Below are 19,425 nucleotides of genomic sequence, written 5' to 3' on the forward strand. Positions count from 1 at the left end.
CGGGAAAGAGAGCTGTCACTGGATATCAAATGCCATTGTAAGTTAATTTCATGCCAAATTCAAACGATTTCGTGACTTTGATCAATGTATATAGATTAAACAGAGTATCATTTAGACATCATGCTCGGCTCCAATCACTGACATACCATTTCCACCAACGTATGTTTTATTTGCCCTCCTTCTGCCGTAGTCTCTCTTCATCTTCTCTTCGGAGTTCGGCATCAATTTGGGCGCCTCGAGATGGCTTGTTTCCGTGGAATGTTGCCTTGACACGGTCAATATTCATTCGGTCTTCCATTCCGATTCTTGACTGCCGTGAGGGGCTTGGGGCTTGGGATGGCAGGCAGGTTGGGGGAGGAAAGAGATTGCAACTTACCGGTGCCAATGGATCCTTTTTAGCCAGATCTTCATCGGTCGGCGATTTATTGCCTTTTCTGGCCTGCTGCTCTTTGCTATGGGCACTGCCGCGGCCGCTGGACGCTGGCGGGTGGTCCCGGTTGCGTTGGGCGGCTCGAAGCTCCGACTGAGGAGAATTCCGCTGATCGCCGTCCTCGTAGAGCGAGGGATTGCCAACATGGGACTTCCTCATGCTTTGACGAATCGTTCAATATATGGCAAAGGCGAGGATAGATGTATACCACGCTGTTCACAGCTTATTGTCGTAGCAATTGAGGGCATAAATGGCCATATGAGGTCTGAACCTTGCAAAGGTTTGATGAGCCTATATATGTACCGCATTGGATTAGGTTCACGGCCAACATCACGGTGCAAACGCGCACAGAGCATGGCCGTGGCCACGCTTCTTCCAAGGCAGAACAGAGGTTGATGGTACAGGACCAGGAGCCTCCCTGGCCGAGAGCGCCTACGATGACATCATGAAGGCGTGGCCGTGCCTAACCCAATTTGGCTAGTTAGTTAGTTAGGGCTTTTGCAGCCGGTTAGGTCTTGTGCATTCACGTGATGAAGTTTCCGCCTGGCACCTTTCTTATCGTGGGATAGGGCGATCAGTGTTATCGGAGGCGCAATGTCGATCCCAAGTTGCGGCACCACGACCTTTCTGAACCTTCTGACCTTTCTTACGTCGAATACGGAGTATTTCTGGCGCTTTTCACAGCCAATCATGGGGAAACGGAAGCAATTGAAAGATGGTGATGTGGATATGGACGAAGCCGGTCGCGCTGGCGACGAAAGCAGCGACGAGGTCAGCGCTGAACCTCCGATTGAGGTGCATGAAATTCCCGAACGCCGCGAGACTGACCGATGAACAGGACACGGAAATTGTCAACGTAGAGTTCGAGTGGTTCGATCCGCAGCCCGCTGTTGATTTTCATGGCCTCAAGGTTCTGCTCCGCCAATTATTCGATAGCGATGCGCAACTATTCGATCTCTCCGCCCTCACCGATCTCATACTCTCGCAGCCGCTGCTGGGGTCAACGGTGAAAGTTGACGGCAACGAAACAGACCCTTACGCTTTCCTCACCGTTCTGAATTTGCATCAGCACAGGGTAAGTTGTACGATCTGGAGCTGTGGACCGGCGTTAGATCACTAATCCGCCCTTGGGATGGTAGGATGTACCCGTGATAAAGTCTATAATTGAATATATCAAAAGCAAATCCTCCTCAGACCTATTTACGCTTAATGAGCTTCTTTCGCAGCCATCGGTCCCCCAGATCGGCCTCATTCTTACCGAACGATTAATCAATATTCCAACCGAAGTGATCCCACCCATGTACACCATGTTGCTCGAAGAGATCCAATGGGCTCTAGAAGCAAGCGAACCATATCAGTTCACTCATTATCTAATAATATCAAAGACGTACGAAGAAGTGGAATCCAAATTGGACATGGAGGATGACAGACCGCAGAAGAAAAAGAAGAAAGCGGCAAATGGCAAGCCGGAGACATTTTACTTCCATCCAGAGGATGAAATCCTTCAGAAACATGCGCTATGTTATAGCACATACCCATACACGCATCAGCAAGCGGAGGGGCACTCGGACTCGAAGCGCGCATTCCAAGAGCTAGGAATTCGCCCACACGGATCTATGATTTTGATAGAAGCTTCGAAGTTTGAGACGGCGGTTAACGCCGTCAAAGACTATGCCAGTCCTCCATCTTGAATATATTAAATTCTATCGATATCTATTTCCTGAATGGTGTATCCCCTTACCTTTGCTCCCAATGCGGGTCGTAGATCTCGTAAAAAGGAAAAAGAGGCATGTAATATGCCATTATTAAGTCACTACAATCAATTGGTTTCCCATTCTGTTCCCTGCAATCGTTGCATAAGGTATTCCACCTCTACGATCTTCGTCATAGGGATAACAGCGTGCTACAATCCATCTTATTAGCTTAACGATCTCTCACAAAAACCACATTTGGCAAAACATACCTTGTACATGGCAACAACGGCTTCAACATCAATCTTCGAATTACTGTCATCAGGATTCGCCGGGTCTCTACCATACGTAGCAGCCTTCAACCTCAACCTCTCCAGGACCTTTTTCTCCACCTGGATATTCGTGATTGCATCCTCAATCCCCTTTTTATCCGCTGCTTTAATCAACTTCACGAACCGTTCCGGCTCTTTTCGAAACTTGGATTCAGCGACGAATTTTCCAAAATGAATCCTCCTCGACAGCGCCTGCAAACAGCTCACATCACATGTAGCCGCGGACCCGTAATTCTCTTGAGCCTCTCCCCGGTCTTCCCTTCCGCCAAACTTGCCGCACGCATGGGGTAAAATCTCGTTAATATACCTCGACTTTATCATATCATTGACATTCACGTCATTCTTGTGCAGGATGTGCGGGTACTGGAGGGGTTGGAGGATCGGTGTCTCGAGTGCCTCGTGAAAGAATGGATATTCATCGGGCGATTGATAGCGTCGAACGCGCGACTGAATTCGTTCTGTTTCGCGGAGCATCCAGTCCATAAGGCTAAGGTCGCTATTGGGGATGTTCACCCCGCCAGGGATATAGATCCGCTTGTTGAGAGGGAATTGAACGCGCTCGATGAGGTGGAAGGTTATGGTGTCTTCCAGGCGGCTGGTGAATTTTTAGCTACTCAGCCCATTGAAAGGTAGTCCAGAGCTTTTATAGGGGCATAGGAATATGCCAGTGAGGTCATCAAGGGAATAGCGTAGACGGATTACTCACATCAGTTGGAAACGGATGTTGTCGAGGTCCAAGGCCTTGGAGGCATCTGAGAGATCAATTGCTGCATCCATCGCGTTTAATTCTTCTCGTCTGCGAGACAAATGTCCGCCTCGAAACAATTGCGTGGTTAATAGTTGCGGGTGTCAAAAGACTAAAGCTCCTTCAGCAGCAAGCAGGGATTTGTGACTTAGCAGAGTCAAGGATGAAGCTGCAAGCATGGGGGGGAGAAGTGAACTAACTAGTTCAAGTGCCAAAACCCCACCAGCTTAAATAGTTAACTATCCCTCGACTTTGGCTTTTGCAAGTCACTCCAACAATAGGATGCAAATCACCAAGGATCTCAGCTGGGGGGGTGACCATGAAAGCTCATTCACTCTAGTCAAGTGAATGAGCTTTCATGGTTCCTCAGCGAATATTGGACCAGCGAATGGCACATGCCCACGACTCCCATGAACTCCGAGGACGCCGAAATTGTCGGATATTTACTCCGTACAAGGCTCAGCTCTGACCGGCACCCAGAGCTGACAGAAGCTTGAGCAAAATATTATCGCCTCTCCTTTCGATCAATACAAGTCTTCGAAATGGGATCTTTCGATTGACAGTTTTGGTTAAACTATTAATATCTCTTAAACCCTAAAGCAAACTTCAACAAAGCCAGGACCACGCCACTTTCCACGCCTCAAACGAAATGAAGATAACACCATTTTTAATTCCGATCCGCTCACTCAATGCATGAAAGACACCAGTGTACGGAGTACTCCGTAACCATGCATTAGCGCCAAGGCATATTCATCCAAGACATACTCCGTATATCCGAATGCATCATCCACGTAAAAAAGACGCCTGTTTCAATTACCAAACGCCATTCCACACTTCTTCAAAAAGGCAGTATTTAGAAACTTGTCGACCGCAAGCCAGAATTCCGTTTTCGATGCACCGAAGAGGGAGGATGAGACGAGGGTATCGACCCTCAATGAGAAATTCGCCATAATTGAGGCAAAACAATACGCACATCGAAAACGGACACCCCAAAATTGAGTCCAGAGAGGCCGTGAATCTATGTTTCACGACCGTGGTTAGAGATTGGCAAACTTTAAATCAGCGAGGAGTAGAGAAAGTGATGCTTACGTACCAATGAAAAAGGGAGAAACACTGGAACTATTCATAAATAATCCCGCATTCTTATCCAGCGAAATGCGACTGGGTATATCAACATGAGGAAGCGGGATTTCCACCCACCGAAGATGTTTATCTCTGAAGCCAAGAACGACTCAGCCCCAGGAATCGAACACTAAGGGGGGAAGATCCAACAAGCCTCAAGCTGATACTCCTGCAAATCGCCGACAGGAGGGGATATATTCGCCAGAATGATTCGTAAAGCAACAGTCGTAGCCCGAGGACGCGGGAAACACCAATGTGGCTGCCGCACTCTACATGATCGCTGTTCCAATCTCCGATTGTCTAACCCACGGTCGCGGACCGGACCTACATGTGACCATGTAGTCTCACGCGATACACGCATGTGTTCACGGAACCCCAGTTTGACTTGACCCGGAGCACGGCTTTCTTCGTGCGGATGTTTGGCAGGTCAATGACGGCATCCAAATGGAACTTCTGGATGTTATGTTTACCATTGATATCGTATTGGAACTTGCCAATACGATAGAAACTTGAGCCAAGCATCGTATCGTGCGAATAAGCCGTCTCTGGCTCGTCCGGGTATGCCATTCGAAGGGTGGAGATTATATCTTCGTGCTGCGATGGGGAGAGCGGACCAGCAAACGCTGCGCGAGCCTCTGCCGAAGATTCGAGCAACTCCGGCCGCCGTGTGGACACCGGTGAGGATGTCGCTGCATGGTCCGAGCGTCCTGGAGCGCCCGTTGCGCGAAAACCAGGAAGGGTGGTTGAAGGAGCGGCAGCATGCGACCGGGCCACATACTCAACCCAAAGTTCCATCTCCCGAGGCGCCGACTCAGGATCCAAAGTTGCCTCTTTTTGGATATGCTCAATGACGACCTCTTCCGGAACCAAAGGTCGGCCAAGGAGCACGGCGAGTTGAATCTCACTGGTGTGGTCATTAACGCACCAGCAATCACCATGTTCTTCCCAGCGGGTGAGAGCAGCAACCGGAGGGTTTGTCTTTCTCATGCCGGCAGCGCGCTCAGCACCGCGGTGGAGAAGTCCGGAACGGTACTTGGTGGTGAGGTATGGGTCCACGAACGCCCCCATACCAACAGAGAACCAGTTGATTCTTCGAGGCAACAATGGGTCTTCCATCTCAGGCCATATCGCCTGTTTGAGGTGCGGCAACCGTCTATTCCACTCGTCTTTAAGGGTGGCCACGTCTCGCGCCATATCGGCGAGTCGTCGGTCCACTCCAGCAGACAGCTTATCGAAGGCTTCAATGTATTGACTTGTCGGAGGTTGCGCACCACAGAACGATGATGGCAGGCTGAATTCCTTGCCAATCCCATTTTGGAGTATGTTTTTTCCGATCATCTCAATATCGTCGAACCGGAAAAGCATCCCTGCAACCGCAAGCATAAAAATAGTTATCATCAGCCCCAAGCTTATGAAAGAAAAACCTCGCTGATGTTGGCTTGCGGTTGACGACATCGTTTGCTGAGAGACAGAACGGGTCTGCCTCCTGGGATTAGGGGTAGCATAAGCGTTGTCCTCTGCTTGGGGTGGGCTGAGGACGCGAGCTGCGCCGAGTCGGGGAGCTGGCTGGGCGGAAGACGCGGCGGAAGATCCAGACCGAACCGCTTGGGAAGCCTGGAATGTAGTACGAGGCTGCGAGCGGGTGTACGGCCGGAGCGGTGGGCCAGCCATTGGATGGGCTGCTTCCCGTTGCCGTTGGCTTTGGCTAAGACTGCCACCAGACGAAGTGGCCGTAGGGACGCTTCTCGGATCACCAAGAACATGGCGTTCGGTATTCCAGCTAACGCTAGAGTCTTCTATGCTGGGAAGGATCGTCTCTTTTGTTTCCTCTGCTTCTTCAGAGGCTTCTCGGAGAGATTCGAGAAGTTGGTCGTCAGGGGTAGGCTCGCGATTACGGGCACGTTGACCTGGTGTTCGGCGAACAGGTGAGACTGACTGGCGGGCGGATCCTGTGTTCGCTCCAGACCGAGTCGATCTTCTAGTTCCTGGGTTCGCACGGGCCTCTTCTTCAATACGCTCAAAATCGTTGGCATGTGTCTCTAAATACCGGCCTTCAATGTTGGCCGCCATCTCCGTCGCCCCAGTAGGTGGGCACATCCGCAACTGTCGGGGTAACGCGGGGCTTCCGGTAGCTCCATACGCGAAAGAGTGCTGAGCCTGCAAGGCTTGCAGCGAAGGGTTGCCAAACGATGCAGTTGGAATTGCAGCTGAGTCGCCTGAATCCACAGGACCCGGGGTTTTTCTGGTGCGCTGGCCTTGTCCGGTAGGTTCTTGGGAGATGGATCGTCCACTGCGTGTGCGGCGCGCGCCAGTCATTTTTCTGAGTTTGGAAAGATGCAATAAAGAAGGCGTAGATTTGAACGGCAGATATTAACTTGAAACGCGTCAGTGACTGCAGCAAGGATGTAACAGGGAATTAAAAGGTTCACATACATACAGACTAGCGTCTTTTCAAAGATCCCTAGGCGAAGTACCGAGTGGTAGACCAACTGGTTCAGGAAGGCTGAGGTCAAAGGAAAAGGAGTTCTGGAAGCCGCAGCTCGAGAGTAGTAGTCGTTTGCTGTGTAAATCGAGAATCAGGAGGCTCTTTATCCTAGAACGTGTTGTTATGGGCTAAATAGACGGTGATCCTGGCGAGGAAATAGAGCGTTCAGAACACTGGCAGGCCAAAACACAGTCAACGAGTTGCTCCTAGGGAACATGAGTGATTGTCTCTTACCTTGTTTCTTTAAAATAATACGGAGATGTTATCGGCCAGAGCCAAGCATTCCGTTTGAATGCTGAGGACGAGGTGTGTGAAAAGCGGAAGTCGGAGCTACGGAGATGAATATAAGCGTTTGAGGCAGAATATAGGGAAAATGCTAGCTACCTTGAAGGACAGCAGAGGTCGACTTCAAGAATCGATCAGAGATATTAAGAAAGAAACAATTATCAGGAGGAAAATGGAGGGAATGAGCTAATGTTGCTAGGCAACCCTGTCCAAGACAAGTGCCGATAGCAAAAGGGAGTCAAGACGGAGATCTGTCCGCAGAGAGCAAGCAAATCAACGTGCCGAGCAAGACTTTTTAAACCAGGATGATCTTGATACAGATGAGGTCTTGAATGTGTAAGGAAACGGATCGAACGATAGAAGAGTTGAGTGAAGGTAGAGGCTGCAAATCTCTAGATTGGGTGCGAAGAGAAAGAGGGCAAGGGACCGGCTAATGAGAGGATTTTATAGTGCGGCAGAATGGTGCTATATATTAAACGACCGTAAAAAACACTCACCTGATTCAAAATAGAAGCTTATGGAATCGCAGTCCGCCGCCCAGAAATGCCAGAAAGGTGGGAAGTTCCGCGAAAGACAAAGGGATGTGTTCCTCCCTACCAGCGGCCGGCTCTTTTCTCCCCTCCCTCGATAGCTGTTTCGTGCGCGAATCTAATTTGGTCAAAAAAAAACTAGCAGGCTCGAAGGAAATCACCATCGATACGCTTAGGATTCGCGGGGCCTACTGCTCATGCTAGGGCAGAGCAAGAGGTCACGAATAGCTCGGAAGGATAAGAGCATATATGGCTTGTAATCCAGAAGGAGCTGAACCAACAGGCACACTGTGGCACGCCCTTACTAATATCGTATATCTCGGGTATCTGATATTGACTGAGATATCTAGTAACGGGTATATATGCCCCTCTGTTTGTGGGAATGCAGCCCAGCAGCGATGAGACCAGGGCGAAACAACCGGAGGCCAAAATTAGGGGTATCAATTACAAATCAGAATACAGCAAGGTCGTCTATGGTGAAGACGCCGGGGGCGAGGTCCTTTTCCAGGAAAAAAAAGAAAAAAGAAATACTGCGAAGCAATCCGACAATCGCACAGACACCAAATCAGAGCCCCAAGGGGAAACGCGAGGAATTGTGGGACAGGACAAGAATCACAGGAACACAGCTGAGGAAGCAAGGTTCTTGTACCGGATTAAATACAATGACCTACCACACATGATCATAAAAGAGCTGCAACTTGTCTTGTCTACCCTTCAAAGCGATTTTTCCTCTTCTTTGGGGCACTCACACCCAGTTCTCCCCCCCGTGCCCGATCGCGTCGTTTGTTTGTCGTCGAGCGAAACAAAAACGAGAGGCTAGTCCCAACTTGGAATAGCGGCTTGGCAGCATATCCGCGCCGATCATCAGCAGGAGAAAGAGAAGAAAGACTCTTTTACACTGATTGACAGAGCAATGGCAGGAATGTGCACAGGGATCCTTTTTGGCTCGATTGTGGGTGCTAAGCTGAAGCACTCCTGGAGAAACCAACATCACAACAATATGCTTACATTTGAACACCACTCCGCCAGGTCGCCGCCTTTTTGTGCTAGATGTCCTCAATGTCTATATATGATACAGTGCACCTTTGCCTTGTCCAAATCCATTTGCAAAATCGTACAGATAACTGTCAACATGTCCAGATACCAATGGTCCCATCCTTTCGTCCCTCCGTCAGATAGCCATCTTTGATTCGCACACGCTCTACAATTGCCGGCGTGATGCCTTCTTCCTCCGCGGTCACACCAGCGCCACAATCCCAGTGACGTCCATCAGTCTTGTCGTAGACCTTAACCACATCCTCTCCCGCAGCCGCCACTATGCGTCGCGTGTCAAACATCATGCTTGTAATGGGGTGATCATACGCGTATGCGTCGTAGATAGATCCTGTGCGGAGGTCCCAGATCTATCCGAAGAGGCATCAGTCAAGGGTTTAAATGAAATGGGAGTCTTGAAAACTTACTCGTATACTACGGTCCAGACTACCAGTTATCAAGTGGACATCGTCAAATTGCAAGCACGTGATTGGTCCCGTATGCCCGACAAGGCTACGATGAACTTGACCGCTGCGTAAATCCCACAGCCTAATCATTCCATCTGCCGTTCCGCATGCTAAAGCGGCATCGAAGCATTGCAAGGCCCCAACAAAATCCGCAGATGCATCAGGAAGACGGCCCGTTGGTCGCCATTGAGAATCCCCGCCACCCATAATAGAAGACGCTTGAGCGGCTGCCCATAAAACATCCAGGGTCTGAACACACCTTCCCTTGACCAGATCCCATTGTCGTAGGGTTTTATCGGCAGAGCCAGATATCAGAGTATCGCCGCGGAAATGCAGGGCAGTCACCTCATCAACGTGGGCTTCGAGTGAAAATAAAGGACAGTCTTCCATGCTTGATGGAGGTGGTGGCGGCGGTTCGGCCGACGGGTCCTCATAACCAAGCGCATCGTCATCATCCTCTTCGTCATCTCTGGTTATCCTATTATCCCTTGGAGCATAGCTGGCACGGCTCAGATCCCAAAGTCGAATTGACGCGTCCATGGAACCAGTCGCAACAATGTTGTTCTCGACTTGTAAGCAGCGGACCGACGCATGATGTCCTTCCAGAAATCCCATACAACGCCCGAGATTTAGATCCCAAACTCGCACGGTGTCATCCAAAGCAGAGCTGACCATGGTCCCAAAGGGAACATCAAAATCCATCGCGGTAATCATATCATTATGCGCTTGTAGCTCTCGAATCATGGAACCTGGCTCAAAATGCTCATGTAATATGGGCATTGATCGTTTCCCTAGATTTGTGCATCAGTGTCAGAGTCCAATATGACAATACGGAAGGGTAGAGCCACTAGAAACTCACTCAATGACTTGTGTTTCCAGGCTTTTGGAGATGGGATCTTTTCGTATATAGACTCAGACATGAACGATGCATCCATCGCTTGATTTTCGGAATCAAGCGTTACCTCATCATCGACTGCTTTCGGTGTCGAGATGAGGGTCGCAGATTCCTCCATGGCTTCTTCCATATCCTCAAGTCTGTTATCCAATTGAACCACTAAATTAAAAATTCGTCAGCCTCCGAGCGCCCAAGGCGAGGAGAATGTAGCCTCACATTCATGTTCCAATTCTGCCTCGTCCATTTCCAGCCCAGCCAAGCGGTCCAGCACTATTTTGCGCATATTGTTCAAATTGGCAATTTTGTTATCTATCTCATGAATTTCGGCGCTGCACATGTTTTTTCGTATTCCCATCATTTCAAGCCGCCGATTGAGCACGTCCCTCTCCCGTTTCAGAGAACCAACAGTTTGCGGTAGAGGGCGCGAGCTTTTACCGGAGTCTTCCAATAGCTTCTGGCCATGGGATCGCCGCCGTCTATGGCTTTTCCGATGTTCATTATCATCTTCGGGCATGGAAGCCTGGAACCCTTGAAACAAGGAATATGTACTGGTGTCTTCGGGAATGTTTGCAAGCAATTCATCGGGAAGAGCGGACAGAGCGCGGTATTGAATTTCTGATGTCGAGAGCTTTGATCGTACAAGGTCGGTAGGAGTAGTCTGCGCAAACGAGAACACTTTTCGTTGTACCGTAGGCCGGCGTAGTTCTCGTTGAATATCGCTCATCGCGCTCTGGTAATGTGTGGTGAGGGTAGGGTCGGATTTCGGGGCCATAAGATGGCTCGCGGTGGTTGTGACCTTCCGGCCAAATGCTTCTATGTGACGAGTCTTATAAGAGCATCAGCAAAGGGTATGCAGGCCGAAAGTCGTTGGGCTTTGTTACCGTCAGTCCCGTTCCCAGCACAGAACCTTCATCCTCATCATGGCTGACGGCTGACTGGCCAGAAGGCGAATCGCTGCGAGGTTGAGGATCAGCCATCAGGCAGGCCTTATGGCACCGAGACTACAATGTCTAGCAACCGTCAGTCGCCGGAGCGCAAAGATATGGTATCGCTGCTGAGGCCTTTCACCAGCTGCCTCCTGTCTGTTTGCTCGGCTCAGTCGCGCTCGTGATCATGGAAACTGTAATTTTGAATACCGTAATTAATCAATGATGCGGCCCAATATCGGTATATTTATGAGTGGGACGCGTTTTGAAATTACATCCCTTGTCGACTCTCGCAAAACCATTTTCTCACCGCATCCACCTCACTTCAGAACTGCAACCTTAAACCCTCCGTCCATCCGTCCATCCGTCAGCCCTTCGTTGGGGTCGGCTTCGAGTTGAAGTTGAGGTCCATGACATGCTTTGATGGTTAAGCACCGTGAAGTGAACAAGGCATTGTCATCGTCGTCTTTTCTCTTTTCCCCCACCATTTGAGCCACGTCGAAATGGCATCATGACCATCTCACCACGCTCAAGGACCTTGTGATCCTTCGGCCCTCTTTACTTGTCCCATGGCCTTACTGTGCTCCGTTTATCCCTCTTCAGTAAATACATACGGACAAACCCAGAATCGGGCATCGGAAATGTGGCCTGGTAGCCTCCACATTTATGAGGAGAAATCCGATTTAAAAAAAAAAAAAAAAAAAGGGGGGGGGGGGAAGAGAGAGACATTCCTCACGACGGTGACGTCGGCTGGATCTACTCCGTATGGAAATGAAAAGTGATCTTCTTTACTCCGTGTGTGGATGTCCAATCTAGGTTGGTCAAATATCGGTGCAAGCTCCGACCGGGGATACGGATAATGCATTGTGGTTGCCCGAGGGAAACGATTGCAACGCCGGAACTGCTAGGCAGGGGACCGTCTGCAAGCTCGGTACGGAGCACATTCTCTGAAAGGTCGATATGCCAGATTCTTTACGGATTCTCGTTAGGACTTCAAAACTCCGCTCACCGAGCACAGCTGATGCCCACCGTCCATGGCAGCACCAGCCGCCGACCGGAGTGGAATATTCAATCAGCATGCTCAATTCATATTTATATTACCTATCAGTGATTCCTCAAGATCCTATGTTTGCAGTCGATCCCTTGCTCGAGTTCAAAAACCGCCAGTCTGACGGTCGGTCGGCGGTGCGTTATTCAAGCCCAAACACTCGATTGGGGTTGCGCAGCAAGTGATCGATCCCAAGGTGTTCCCGGAGCACAAACAATCCACAGGCAGCTGGAAGCGCATGATTAAACCCATATATGGAGTAATGTCGTGAAGATCCTATCGGCAAGTAATCTGCATCCTTACCACAAGTTGCCCTTCACTCCATAGCCATGGCGAACGGGACTCTTTTTCCCTTCCTCGCGTGCCCAGCGGGTTTATTGAGTCGTATGACTGCATTGAAGGTCCAATTAATCAAACCCAGCTGGCGGTGCTTTTCAACCTGATTCGTCTTTCAGGGCATGGGATCCGTGTCTCTTCAAGGCTGATCTCCAGCGCCACTGCCTCGAAGCTGCTGTCCGGTCCGAGCGCGGGAGATTTTCCAGAAGACACGATGAAACTTTAGATATGGTTTCCTTGGCTGTGAGTGGCCCTTTCCGAGTACTGCCAAGATGGCAACAGGGCACCGAGGGATTGTGAATCCTGGTCGTGCGCAGATCTTTCATTAATGATTGGCACCACCCATCAATTGTCGGAAAACGGTGAAGCAAGGATGGAACAGACGACTATGGCCTCTTCTGTTTATCAAAACCTTTTCTACGGAGTACCGCCTCAAGTTAGTTTTTAGTGGTTGTTTCAAGGCCCAAGCAGAAATTCAACCGAAGACATGTCAAACGTGGACAAAATTTAAAATTGCAACGCTGCTCATGCCGGCAACGAGCGGTCTCGTACTTACGCGCACTCTAGATCGGCTCCGGCCGGTTTCTGAAGCACTCGGCACGTTTCCACCATTCCAACTGAAATATCGGGTCTTCCAATTCCCCTTTTGCTATTAGTTCGTGCTGATGCTCATTTCAAGAATATATTCTTCTTGGTGCAAAAAGATTTTGTGGGAAATTTTCACTGCACGAGTTCTTTCAACCGTGCGCGCACCTTGGACCTCCCGTCATCATCCCCGAAACTAGCCTTGAATATCTGGGGCCGAAACGGTGTATTTGCGGGGTTTGAGTTTTTGCCCACTTTGAGTGCCTTGTGTCTTTTGGTCACAAGGACTTGCTAAATCGTCGCTTATCAAGTGAGCATGGTTGAACCTGGCTTCCATTGTATCCACCCAAAGTGCTGGATGTCATGGGTCTTGAGTGCTCGAAGAGGACCTTTCGAGGCAAAAGACGTCCGCCAAGTGAAGCTCTTTCTCCATTTTTGAGACTCTCCGCTCCTTTCCGAGTCCATGAGAGAATGTTCTTATCAAACGTCCCTTGGGCGACGTTTGATTTTTGATTAACATCCCCCCCGGCAACGTTTCCCTTTGTTTGTTCGTCCCTTGCTTCGGACGTTGCCCAGGAATGGTATATATCTCCCAAGATCCCCATTCCTTGTGACATCCGGATTCTCAAAACAAGAGAAGATTAGCAGTCCGCTTATCGTCATGCGCCTCTTTCAAAGCACTTGCGTCCTCGTGGGGACTGTTCTTCCCCTTTTCACAGCCTTCCCGATCTCGTCGCCCCGCGAGATTGAAATAATCCCCGACAAGTACATCATCACTTTCAAGAAGGGCATCGACCAGGCTGCAATTGAAGCTCATACAGCATGGGTATCTTCTGTACAGGCACGGAACATCGCCCGCGGTTTTACAACCGCTGAGACCCCAGGGCTTGAAAGAATGTTCAGCATTCATAACTTCAATGCCTATTCCGGATCTTTTGATCGGGAAACTATTGAGGAGATCAGGTCTCATCCAAATGTGGGTTGTGCATTCCGCCTATAATGCAATGAAGACTAATCCGGGTTAGGTCGAATCTGTCGAGCCAGACAGCATGGCCTACGTCACTGAGCTGATTGAACAGAGAAACGCCACCTACGGACCCAGGCGCATTTCGCACCGCGAAATCCCAACGGGAGACAACAGCTATTGGTATGATAGCAAGGCTGGAGAAGGATCGTTTGTGTATATTATGGACACTGGCATCAACAAAGCCCACGTTGATTTCGAGGGGCGTGCCATTCCCGGTGTCAACCTTCACGACGTCGCGTTTGATGACACCCATGGTCACGGGTCGCACTGCGCCGGTATCGCCGGTTCAAAGACATACGGGGTCGCTAAGAAAGCGACCATTGTCGATGTCAAGGTCTTCACTCGCGGCGGGGTACGGATTTATGCCATCACCAACATTTATTCAACTGCTCCATGCGCTAACTCGACTGAACTAGGGCGCTTGGAGTTTGCTCATGGACGGCCTTGATTGGTCGGTTAAAAACATCACTGGGGAAGACAGACAGGCAAAATCAGCGGTCAGCATTAGTATCAGTAAGTAAATTCTGACCAGCAGTTACGGCTACCAAATGCTGATTGTCCAGGCGGTCCTACTAATCAAGCGATGAACAACGCTGTCAAAGCCGCAGTCGAGGCCGGGGTTACGGTGGTAGTTGCATCTGGAAACGACGGAGTAAGTATCCCTAAATTTACCAAGCACTCTTTTTTAACGCATAGATATTAACGCGAGTGTTTCAGAGAGATGCTGGCCGCAACAGTCCCGGAAGCGCCCCTGAATCCATCACTGTCGGGTCCATCAATTCTCGTAGAGAGATGGACACACGCTCCAGTTTCTCTAACTATGGATCTTCTGTCGCCATTCACGCCCCTGGTGAAGGCATCATCTCTACATATAAGGGATCTCGTGATGCCACCGCTAACATGTCCGGAACTTCGATGGCAACTCCACACGTTGCCGGCCTCATTGCTTATCTGCAGAGTATCCATGACCTCCCAGACCCAGCCGCTGCTCGCAGGAAACTTCTTGAGCTGGCTACTAGTGATAAGATCCAAGATGTACGCGGAAGCGCGAACAAACTCGCCTACAACGGCAGTGGCAAATAACTGGCCCTTTAATTGTGACCGGTGATGCTCCTCCTGGGTGACTTCCGTGTGGTGCGATGCCACATTCACCCTAGTATTGGAATATCGGGTAAATGTCAATCTTTAGCATTTGCTTTCACTGTATATATGACCAGATTAGATTATATATGATATTCCGTGTGGGTTATGCAGATTGAGTGACGCAAATCTATTTCCTGTGGAAATTATTAGCTTTTACAAAGCCATATCATCTTGGTTGCGCAAACAACCATTAACTTCCGGTGCTGGTACATGTGTAATATTAAGCATTGCGGAAAGAAAGAGATAGGGATAGGACTTGAAAGTGAGCAATTGCTGTTCTATGGTCTATAGAACCGGATAGGAAAACAAGTGCCCAAGTCATCGAAACAATGGGTAGGTAATAAATACGTCCCAGGCACTTATTCTCCTTGAAGAACCTGGGCTATTATTGTGCTTGTTTCCCGGCATCAGGCTTTGTGAGTTGGTGGGGATACCAGCGGCTTTGATCCACCAGCCAGCGAAACAATGGACATGTATAAAGGCGCAAATATACGTTCTGGAAGCACAGAACCTCGCCCAACGTGCTAACCCTATCGTCCGGCATAGCAAAGTGGATACACAATGTCGACTGATATGTTCGGCAGCCGGTAATGCAGGCGATATTGCGTTATCCAGGGTCACGATACCGCTGAAGAGCACCATATATATGTCGATCGAGAATCGATTTTTGTTCCGCATTGACAACATTTGCTTCCAAAGACGCCATACGCAGGGCTGTTTGAATGGGACCCACCATAATCCGACTTTGAAGTTAACAGAGAATGCATAGAGAGCGATGATTAGCCCGGAGCAATCGAGGCTCAATCCGCCGAACGGCGAGAGTAGCAGTGCATACCCCAGACCAAAGATGGAGGGAATTATTCCGACATAGACATAAGTGGATCGCAGTGTCCGGGAGTGGAAAATACAGTGCTTCCACAACCGACGGCAGACCCCTTGGATCCGCTGAACTGGAAGAAACGTGAGAAGAATACGATTTTCGGTATCATTATGTTCAAGTACACAGACGATTATGTCCCTTTCTAGGAGACAAACCTGCATAAAGCTATTTTTTTGGTTACATATTCCACGACCATATACGCTCCGGCATCCCAGCACATCGAAGAAAAGTTCGACATGAGCTTTAACGCCGTAATTCGCCGCATAAACTTCTGTGCGTTTGGCTGGATAGCAGGCCTTTTATCCTTACTTGGCTCGCCGACATGTACGGCAGAAGGACGATCCATATCATCGGCACATCGATAGGACTGCTGGCGACGATTGCCGTCGCTATATCCGCAGATTTATTGGGATATCTCACAGCACGATTCTTTGAAGGATTCGGGGTTAGCCCAGTCTTGACTGTTGCAATTGGTACAGGTGAGCTCTCAGATAAATTTTTCCACATCAAACTCCATATACGCTAAGACTGCCATATCAAGTGGGCGATATGTTCTTTGACTATGAAAAGGGGCATAAGTTTGGGCTCTGGATGATGGCTAGAAACGGAGGTTTCCTCGTCACATCGTTGTGTGGGTAAATGTATGGGCTATTTCTACACGTAACATTAGGGCTAATCAATCGGATAGGTGGTAGCATTCTTGTTGACCTTGTTGGGCCCAATTGGGACAGCTGGGTGTCAACCATTGCTGCTGAATCTCCCTTTAATTGTTCCTTATGGCGGGAACGTTATATCCCCGGAACTTGACTCTTGACAAAATGCCATATGGACGCGATGCTCAGGGAAAATCGGGGAGAAGCATGAGCTGCGCAGACGAGATCAACTTGAAGAGAAGCAAGAACTTCTCGTTTCTCAACCTTCGTCCTATCCTCGCCTTGAAACACCCAAAAACGCTGGGTCACATCGTCCGCTTTATACCCATGTTCAGGTTGTATGCCGTTTCGGTTAGTCTGACGGTGGTTTCCTCCTTGGTATACTCGTAGGCGATTGGTGTGGTCATTTGCTTTCCGCTTGCGTACAAGAGCGACTCCGCAGTCTCGCAAAGTCTGCTTTCTCTTGATCTGCTAGTCGAAACTGTGGTTTCGAATCTTCTTTGGTCAGGGAGGCTGAGCGGTTGCCTTGGTCGTGAGGTTGGCGAAGAAGAACAAGAATGCTCGAGTGGCGGAGATGAGGACCTGGATGATGTATCCAGCTCTACTCGTGGCCGCTGGTAAGCGCTTTCATTTCAGGGGTACAGAATCTCTCATTCGATATGCTAACCCACTGATTCGACAGTCGGGCTATCGCTTTGGGGTGTCAGAATTGAAAGGGAAACGCATCGGACAGTTGAGCAGGTAGGGTTGTTCCTCTGTAAGGACCATGAATATCTGATCAGTCTTGTGGGAAAGTAGCTAATAATGGGCAGTGGGCAGCGGGTGTCAGCTTTGGATCATAGCAGTGCTTAGTTACCGCATTGACGCTTATCCTATGCAATCTGTGAGTATTCTTTGCAGTGATGCTGAATGTTGAAAATTTCATCATTCCAGTTTATTGTTGCGTGGGCCCCCCCTTTCTCACATAGCCATGGAGCACAAGCTCAAAGGTGCCTCTTCAGTTTTTTATCTCTTCACGGATCAGTATGTCTGGATGGACATGGGCTTTCGTTGTGCAGGGGATCATCATTGTCGGCGAGGTTGTGCCTGTGTTTGTTCTCCTACACAGATATGGTGTCAAGCTGCGGAATGTATCTGCACATCCATATTAGGTGAATGCTGAGTATAATATTGCAAACTGAGTGGAACTAGGGATGAACTGCTTGAATATTGTACAGCCCGGTCACCGGCACGAGCATCATGGGAAAAGAAGACAACCCGAGATTGACAGTGTTATTTGTCTGCATCGTTACGCGAAGAGAGGCTTGGCTAGAGGGCGATACCAACGGGCTATATCCACGACACTGATTCCGTGGTAGTTTTGGACGAATAAAATGTCTCGACATTTTGCGTGCAAAGAAAACATCCCCCCACACTTGACAGACGGGCTCAGAGGTTCGGTTTTCTCAGCACACTCCAGCCAGTCATGCGGAGGAAGCCAGACCACGATCGACATGGGTGATAAAAGCCAGGGATCAAGCTTCGGTTTCAGGTTCTTCTTTTCCAACGTGTCGCAAACCGAGCTAGAAGAGGATCTTCGTTCCTGCGAGGTTTAAAAAATTTGAGACGGAAAGTCGTGTCAAACCTTGAAAAGCTCAACCGCGTGAAGGAGTTGAATATCCCGTATGGTTGAATCTGCTGGGCTCGAAGGCATCGGAGTGCTGCAAGGGTCATATCCGCTGCTTTGACATCACTCTTCCCGGGAGCTACGGCGGCCTGAAAATACCTTACCGGACGACAATACAAGTGAAGATGAAAATCCAAATTTTACTTTCGAAGGGCGGGGCCGGAATCGCCCAAGGCGAGGCTATTATTGGACAATTGCACGTGGCTTGGAGCGGTGCGGGTCCCTTGGTGTGGCTCATGTTTATTGCTTACAAGCGCGAAAAGTAATCCGCTGACACAATATACGCGGTTAGTTACATAGTTTGTCACATTATTGCTGATACCACGTTCGAAAGTGCCTAAAGATATGGAGGAAACAAAAGCGCTGGTGACGGCTTTTTTCTTCAAGTGCCAGCCTTGAATGCGGTGGTTAAATTATCATCTCTTAGCAACCATGAAGCAAAATTCATTTTACTTTCCTGCTCTCGTTTGTACTTCGTACCACGTATTGGATAATGGGTTGCTCTCGGTTGCGAGATCCAATGGCCGAAAGCTTAAATCTTCTCATGGTACAAAACTTTTGCTTCTTGGACCCAAAGAAAAGACATGAAAAGAAACGGCCTGGATTGAAAGTACTTAGCCATGCCTGGGTGAGAAGAGATCTTCTTTTCAAGGATTGCTCGATTGTAAGTCTGGACTTTGAGTCCAAGACCGACGTCAAGACGATCAGGCCTGTCAAACGGACACCAGCATGTGGAGAGGACATGGAACCGGGGTGTAGCGGGATGGAGAGGACGCTCTTTTTCCTCCGCACGTTGGGCATTCTCACGGCCCCATAGCTTGAGCGGAAGACGACCCATCAGCTGACAGAGAAGAAATATGAACTGCCCACATCGCTCCGAGTTTGACGTCGCTGCATAATGTTTCGCTTGGGAATCTTGAAAATTCTGTGTAAAGAAACTCAGCGTCTGGGAAAGGCCCGGATCTTTCGTCCGATCCCATCCCATGGAGCGCGGAGATAAAAATAATAATCACCATCAAAAATCTCTCTAACGCGTGTTCAACCATGGAAGAGCATGCCATGCAGAGCATGGTCCACTTGCCAAGATGGGTTTGTGGGGAGGCTCGCAACTCAATTCTGACGGAGCTCATCCGGGATGAAACTGCGG

The 19,425-nt window shown here is 49.3% G+C and overlaps 7 protein-coding genes across 7 annotated transcripts; 3 read left to right on the plus strand and 4 right to left on the minus strand.

Annotated features, from left to right (window-relative positions):
* Positions 1–70: 70 nt before the first annotated feature.
* CIMG_09749 (uncharacterized protein) lies at positions 71–589 on the minus strand (the record flags this gene model as incomplete). Its single annotated transcript, XM_001240127.2, has 2 exons — positions 71–265; positions 377–589. 2 exons carry the CDS (start codon positions 587–589, stop codon positions 167–169), a joined length of 312 nt encoding a protein of 103 aa, XP_001240128.1. The 3' UTR covers positions 71–166.
* Positions 590–1,059: 470 nt separating this feature from the next.
* Positions 1,060–2,266, plus strand: CIMG_09748 (protein BCP1). Its single transcript, XM_001240126.2, has 3 exons — positions 1,060–1,201; positions 1,269–1,505; positions 1,570–2,266. Exons 1-3 carry the CDS (start codon positions 1,121–1,123, stop codon positions 2,119–2,121), a joined length of 870 nt encoding a protein of 289 aa, XP_001240127.2. The 5' UTR covers positions 1,060–1,120; the 3' UTR covers positions 2,122–2,266.
* CIMG_09747 (chorismate mutase) lies at positions 2,044–3,708 on the minus strand. Its single transcript, XM_001240125.2, has 4 exons — positions 3,399–3,708; positions 3,160–3,319; positions 2,394–3,048; positions 2,044–2,333 (listed from the first exon to the last, which is right to left on the minus strand). Exons 2-4 carry the CDS (start codon positions 3,228–3,230, stop codon positions 2,250–2,252), a joined length of 810 nt encoding a protein of 269 aa, XP_001240126.1. The 5' UTR covers positions 3,231–3,319; positions 3,399–3,708; the 3' UTR covers positions 2,044–2,249.
* A 26-nt stretch (positions 3,709–3,734) lies between these two features.
* Positions 3,735–6,978, minus strand: CIMG_12422 (uncharacterized protein). Its single transcript, XM_012358769.1, has 2 exons — positions 4,292–6,978; positions 3,735–4,216 (listed from the first exon to the last, which is right to left on the minus strand). Exon 1 carries the CDS (start codon positions 6,634–6,636, stop codon positions 4,645–4,647), a length of 1,992 nt encoding a protein of 663 aa, XP_012214192.1. The 5' UTR covers positions 6,637–6,978; the 3' UTR covers positions 3,735–4,216; positions 4,292–4,644.
* Positions 6,979–8,610: 1,632 nt separating this feature from the next.
* CIMG_12420 (mitochondrial division protein 1) lies at positions 8,611–11,073 on the minus strand. Its single transcript, XM_012358768.1, has 5 exons — positions 10,896–11,073; positions 10,231–10,840; positions 9,979–10,173; positions 9,081–9,910; positions 8,611–9,023 (listed from the first exon to the last, which is right to left on the minus strand). Exons 1-5 carry the CDS (start codon positions 10,989–10,991, stop codon positions 8,748–8,750), a joined length of 2,007 nt encoding a protein of 668 aa, XP_012214191.1. The 5' UTR covers positions 10,992–11,073; the 3' UTR covers positions 8,611–8,747.
* A 2,497-nt stretch (positions 11,074–13,570) lies between these two features.
* On the plus strand, positions 13,571–15,182 carry CIMG_09744 (subtilisin-like protease; the record flags this gene model as incomplete). The annotated part of the gene is made up of 5 exons (XM_001240122.2): positions 13,571–13,885; positions 13,935–14,288; positions 14,353–14,449; positions 14,500–14,588; positions 14,654–15,182. The coding sequence occupies 5 exons, from the start codon at positions 13,571–13,573 to the stop codon at positions 15,017–15,019; spliced, it is 1,221 nt and encodes a 406-aa protein (XP_001240123.1). The 3' UTR covers positions 15,020–15,182.
* A 1,099-nt stretch (positions 15,183–16,281) lies between these two features.
* Positions 16,282–17,325, plus strand: CIMG_09743 (uncharacterized protein; the record flags this gene model as incomplete). The annotated part of the gene is made up of 6 exons (XM_001240121.2): positions 16,282–16,438; positions 16,501–16,590; positions 16,648–16,746; positions 16,802–16,950; positions 17,003–17,229; positions 17,295–17,325. 6 exons carry the CDS (start codon positions 16,282–16,284, stop codon positions 17,323–17,325), a joined length of 753 nt encoding a protein of 250 aa, XP_001240122.2.
* Positions 17,326–19,425: the final 2,100 nt, after the last annotated feature.

This window comes from Coccidioides immitis (assembly GCF_000149335.2).
Source record: "Coccidioides immitis RS genomic scaffold supercont3.2, whole genome shotgun sequence".
NCBI classification, from domain to species: domain Eukaryota; kingdom Fungi; phylum Ascomycota; class Eurotiomycetes; order Onygenales; family Onygenaceae; genus Coccidioides; species Coccidioides immitis.

Excerpts from the sequence above, each read along its gene's own strand:
- CIMG_09748 (XM_001240126.2), top strand. The coding sequence starts at position 1,121 with ATGGGGAAACGGAAGCAATTGAAAGATGGTGATGTGGATATGGACGAA. Across the intron at positions 1,202-1,268 it reads GCGACGAAAGCAGCGACGAG|GACACGGAAATTGTCAACGT; the intron begins GTCAGCGCTGAA and ends ACCGATGAACAG. Across the intron at positions 1,506-1,569 it reads TGAATTTGCATCAGCACAGG|GATGTACCCGTGATAAAGTC; the intron begins GTAAGTTGTACG and ends TTGGGATGGTAG.
- CIMG_09747 (XM_001240125.2), bottom strand. The coding sequence starts at position 3,230 with ATGGATGCAGCAATTGATCTCTCAGATGCCTCCAAGGCCTTGGACCTC. Across the intron at positions 3,049-3,159 it reads AACATCCGTTTCCAACTGAT|CCGCCTGGAAGACACCATAA; the intron begins GTGAGTAATCCG and ends AAAATTCACCAG. Across the intron at positions 2,334-2,393 it reads CCGTTGTTGCCATGTACAAG|CACGCTGTTATCCCTATGAC; the intron begins GTATGTTTTGCC and ends GATGGATTGTAG.
- CIMG_12422 (XM_012358769.1), bottom strand. The coding sequence starts at position 6,636 with ATGACTGGCGCGCGCCGCACACGCAGTGGACGATCCATCTCCCAAGAA.
- CIMG_12420 (XM_012358768.1), bottom strand. The coding sequence starts at position 10,991 with ATGGCTGATCCTCAACCTCGCAGCGATTCGCCTTCTGGCCAGTCAGCC. Across the intron at positions 10,174-10,230 it reads GGCAGAATTGGAACATGAAT|TGGTTCAATTGGATAACAGA; the intron begins GTGAGGCTACAT and ends TTTTTAATTTAG. Across the intron at positions 9,911-9,978 it reads CTGGAAACACAAGTCATTGA|GGAAACGATCAATGCCCATA; the intron begins GTGAGTTTCTAG and ends GCACAAATCTAG.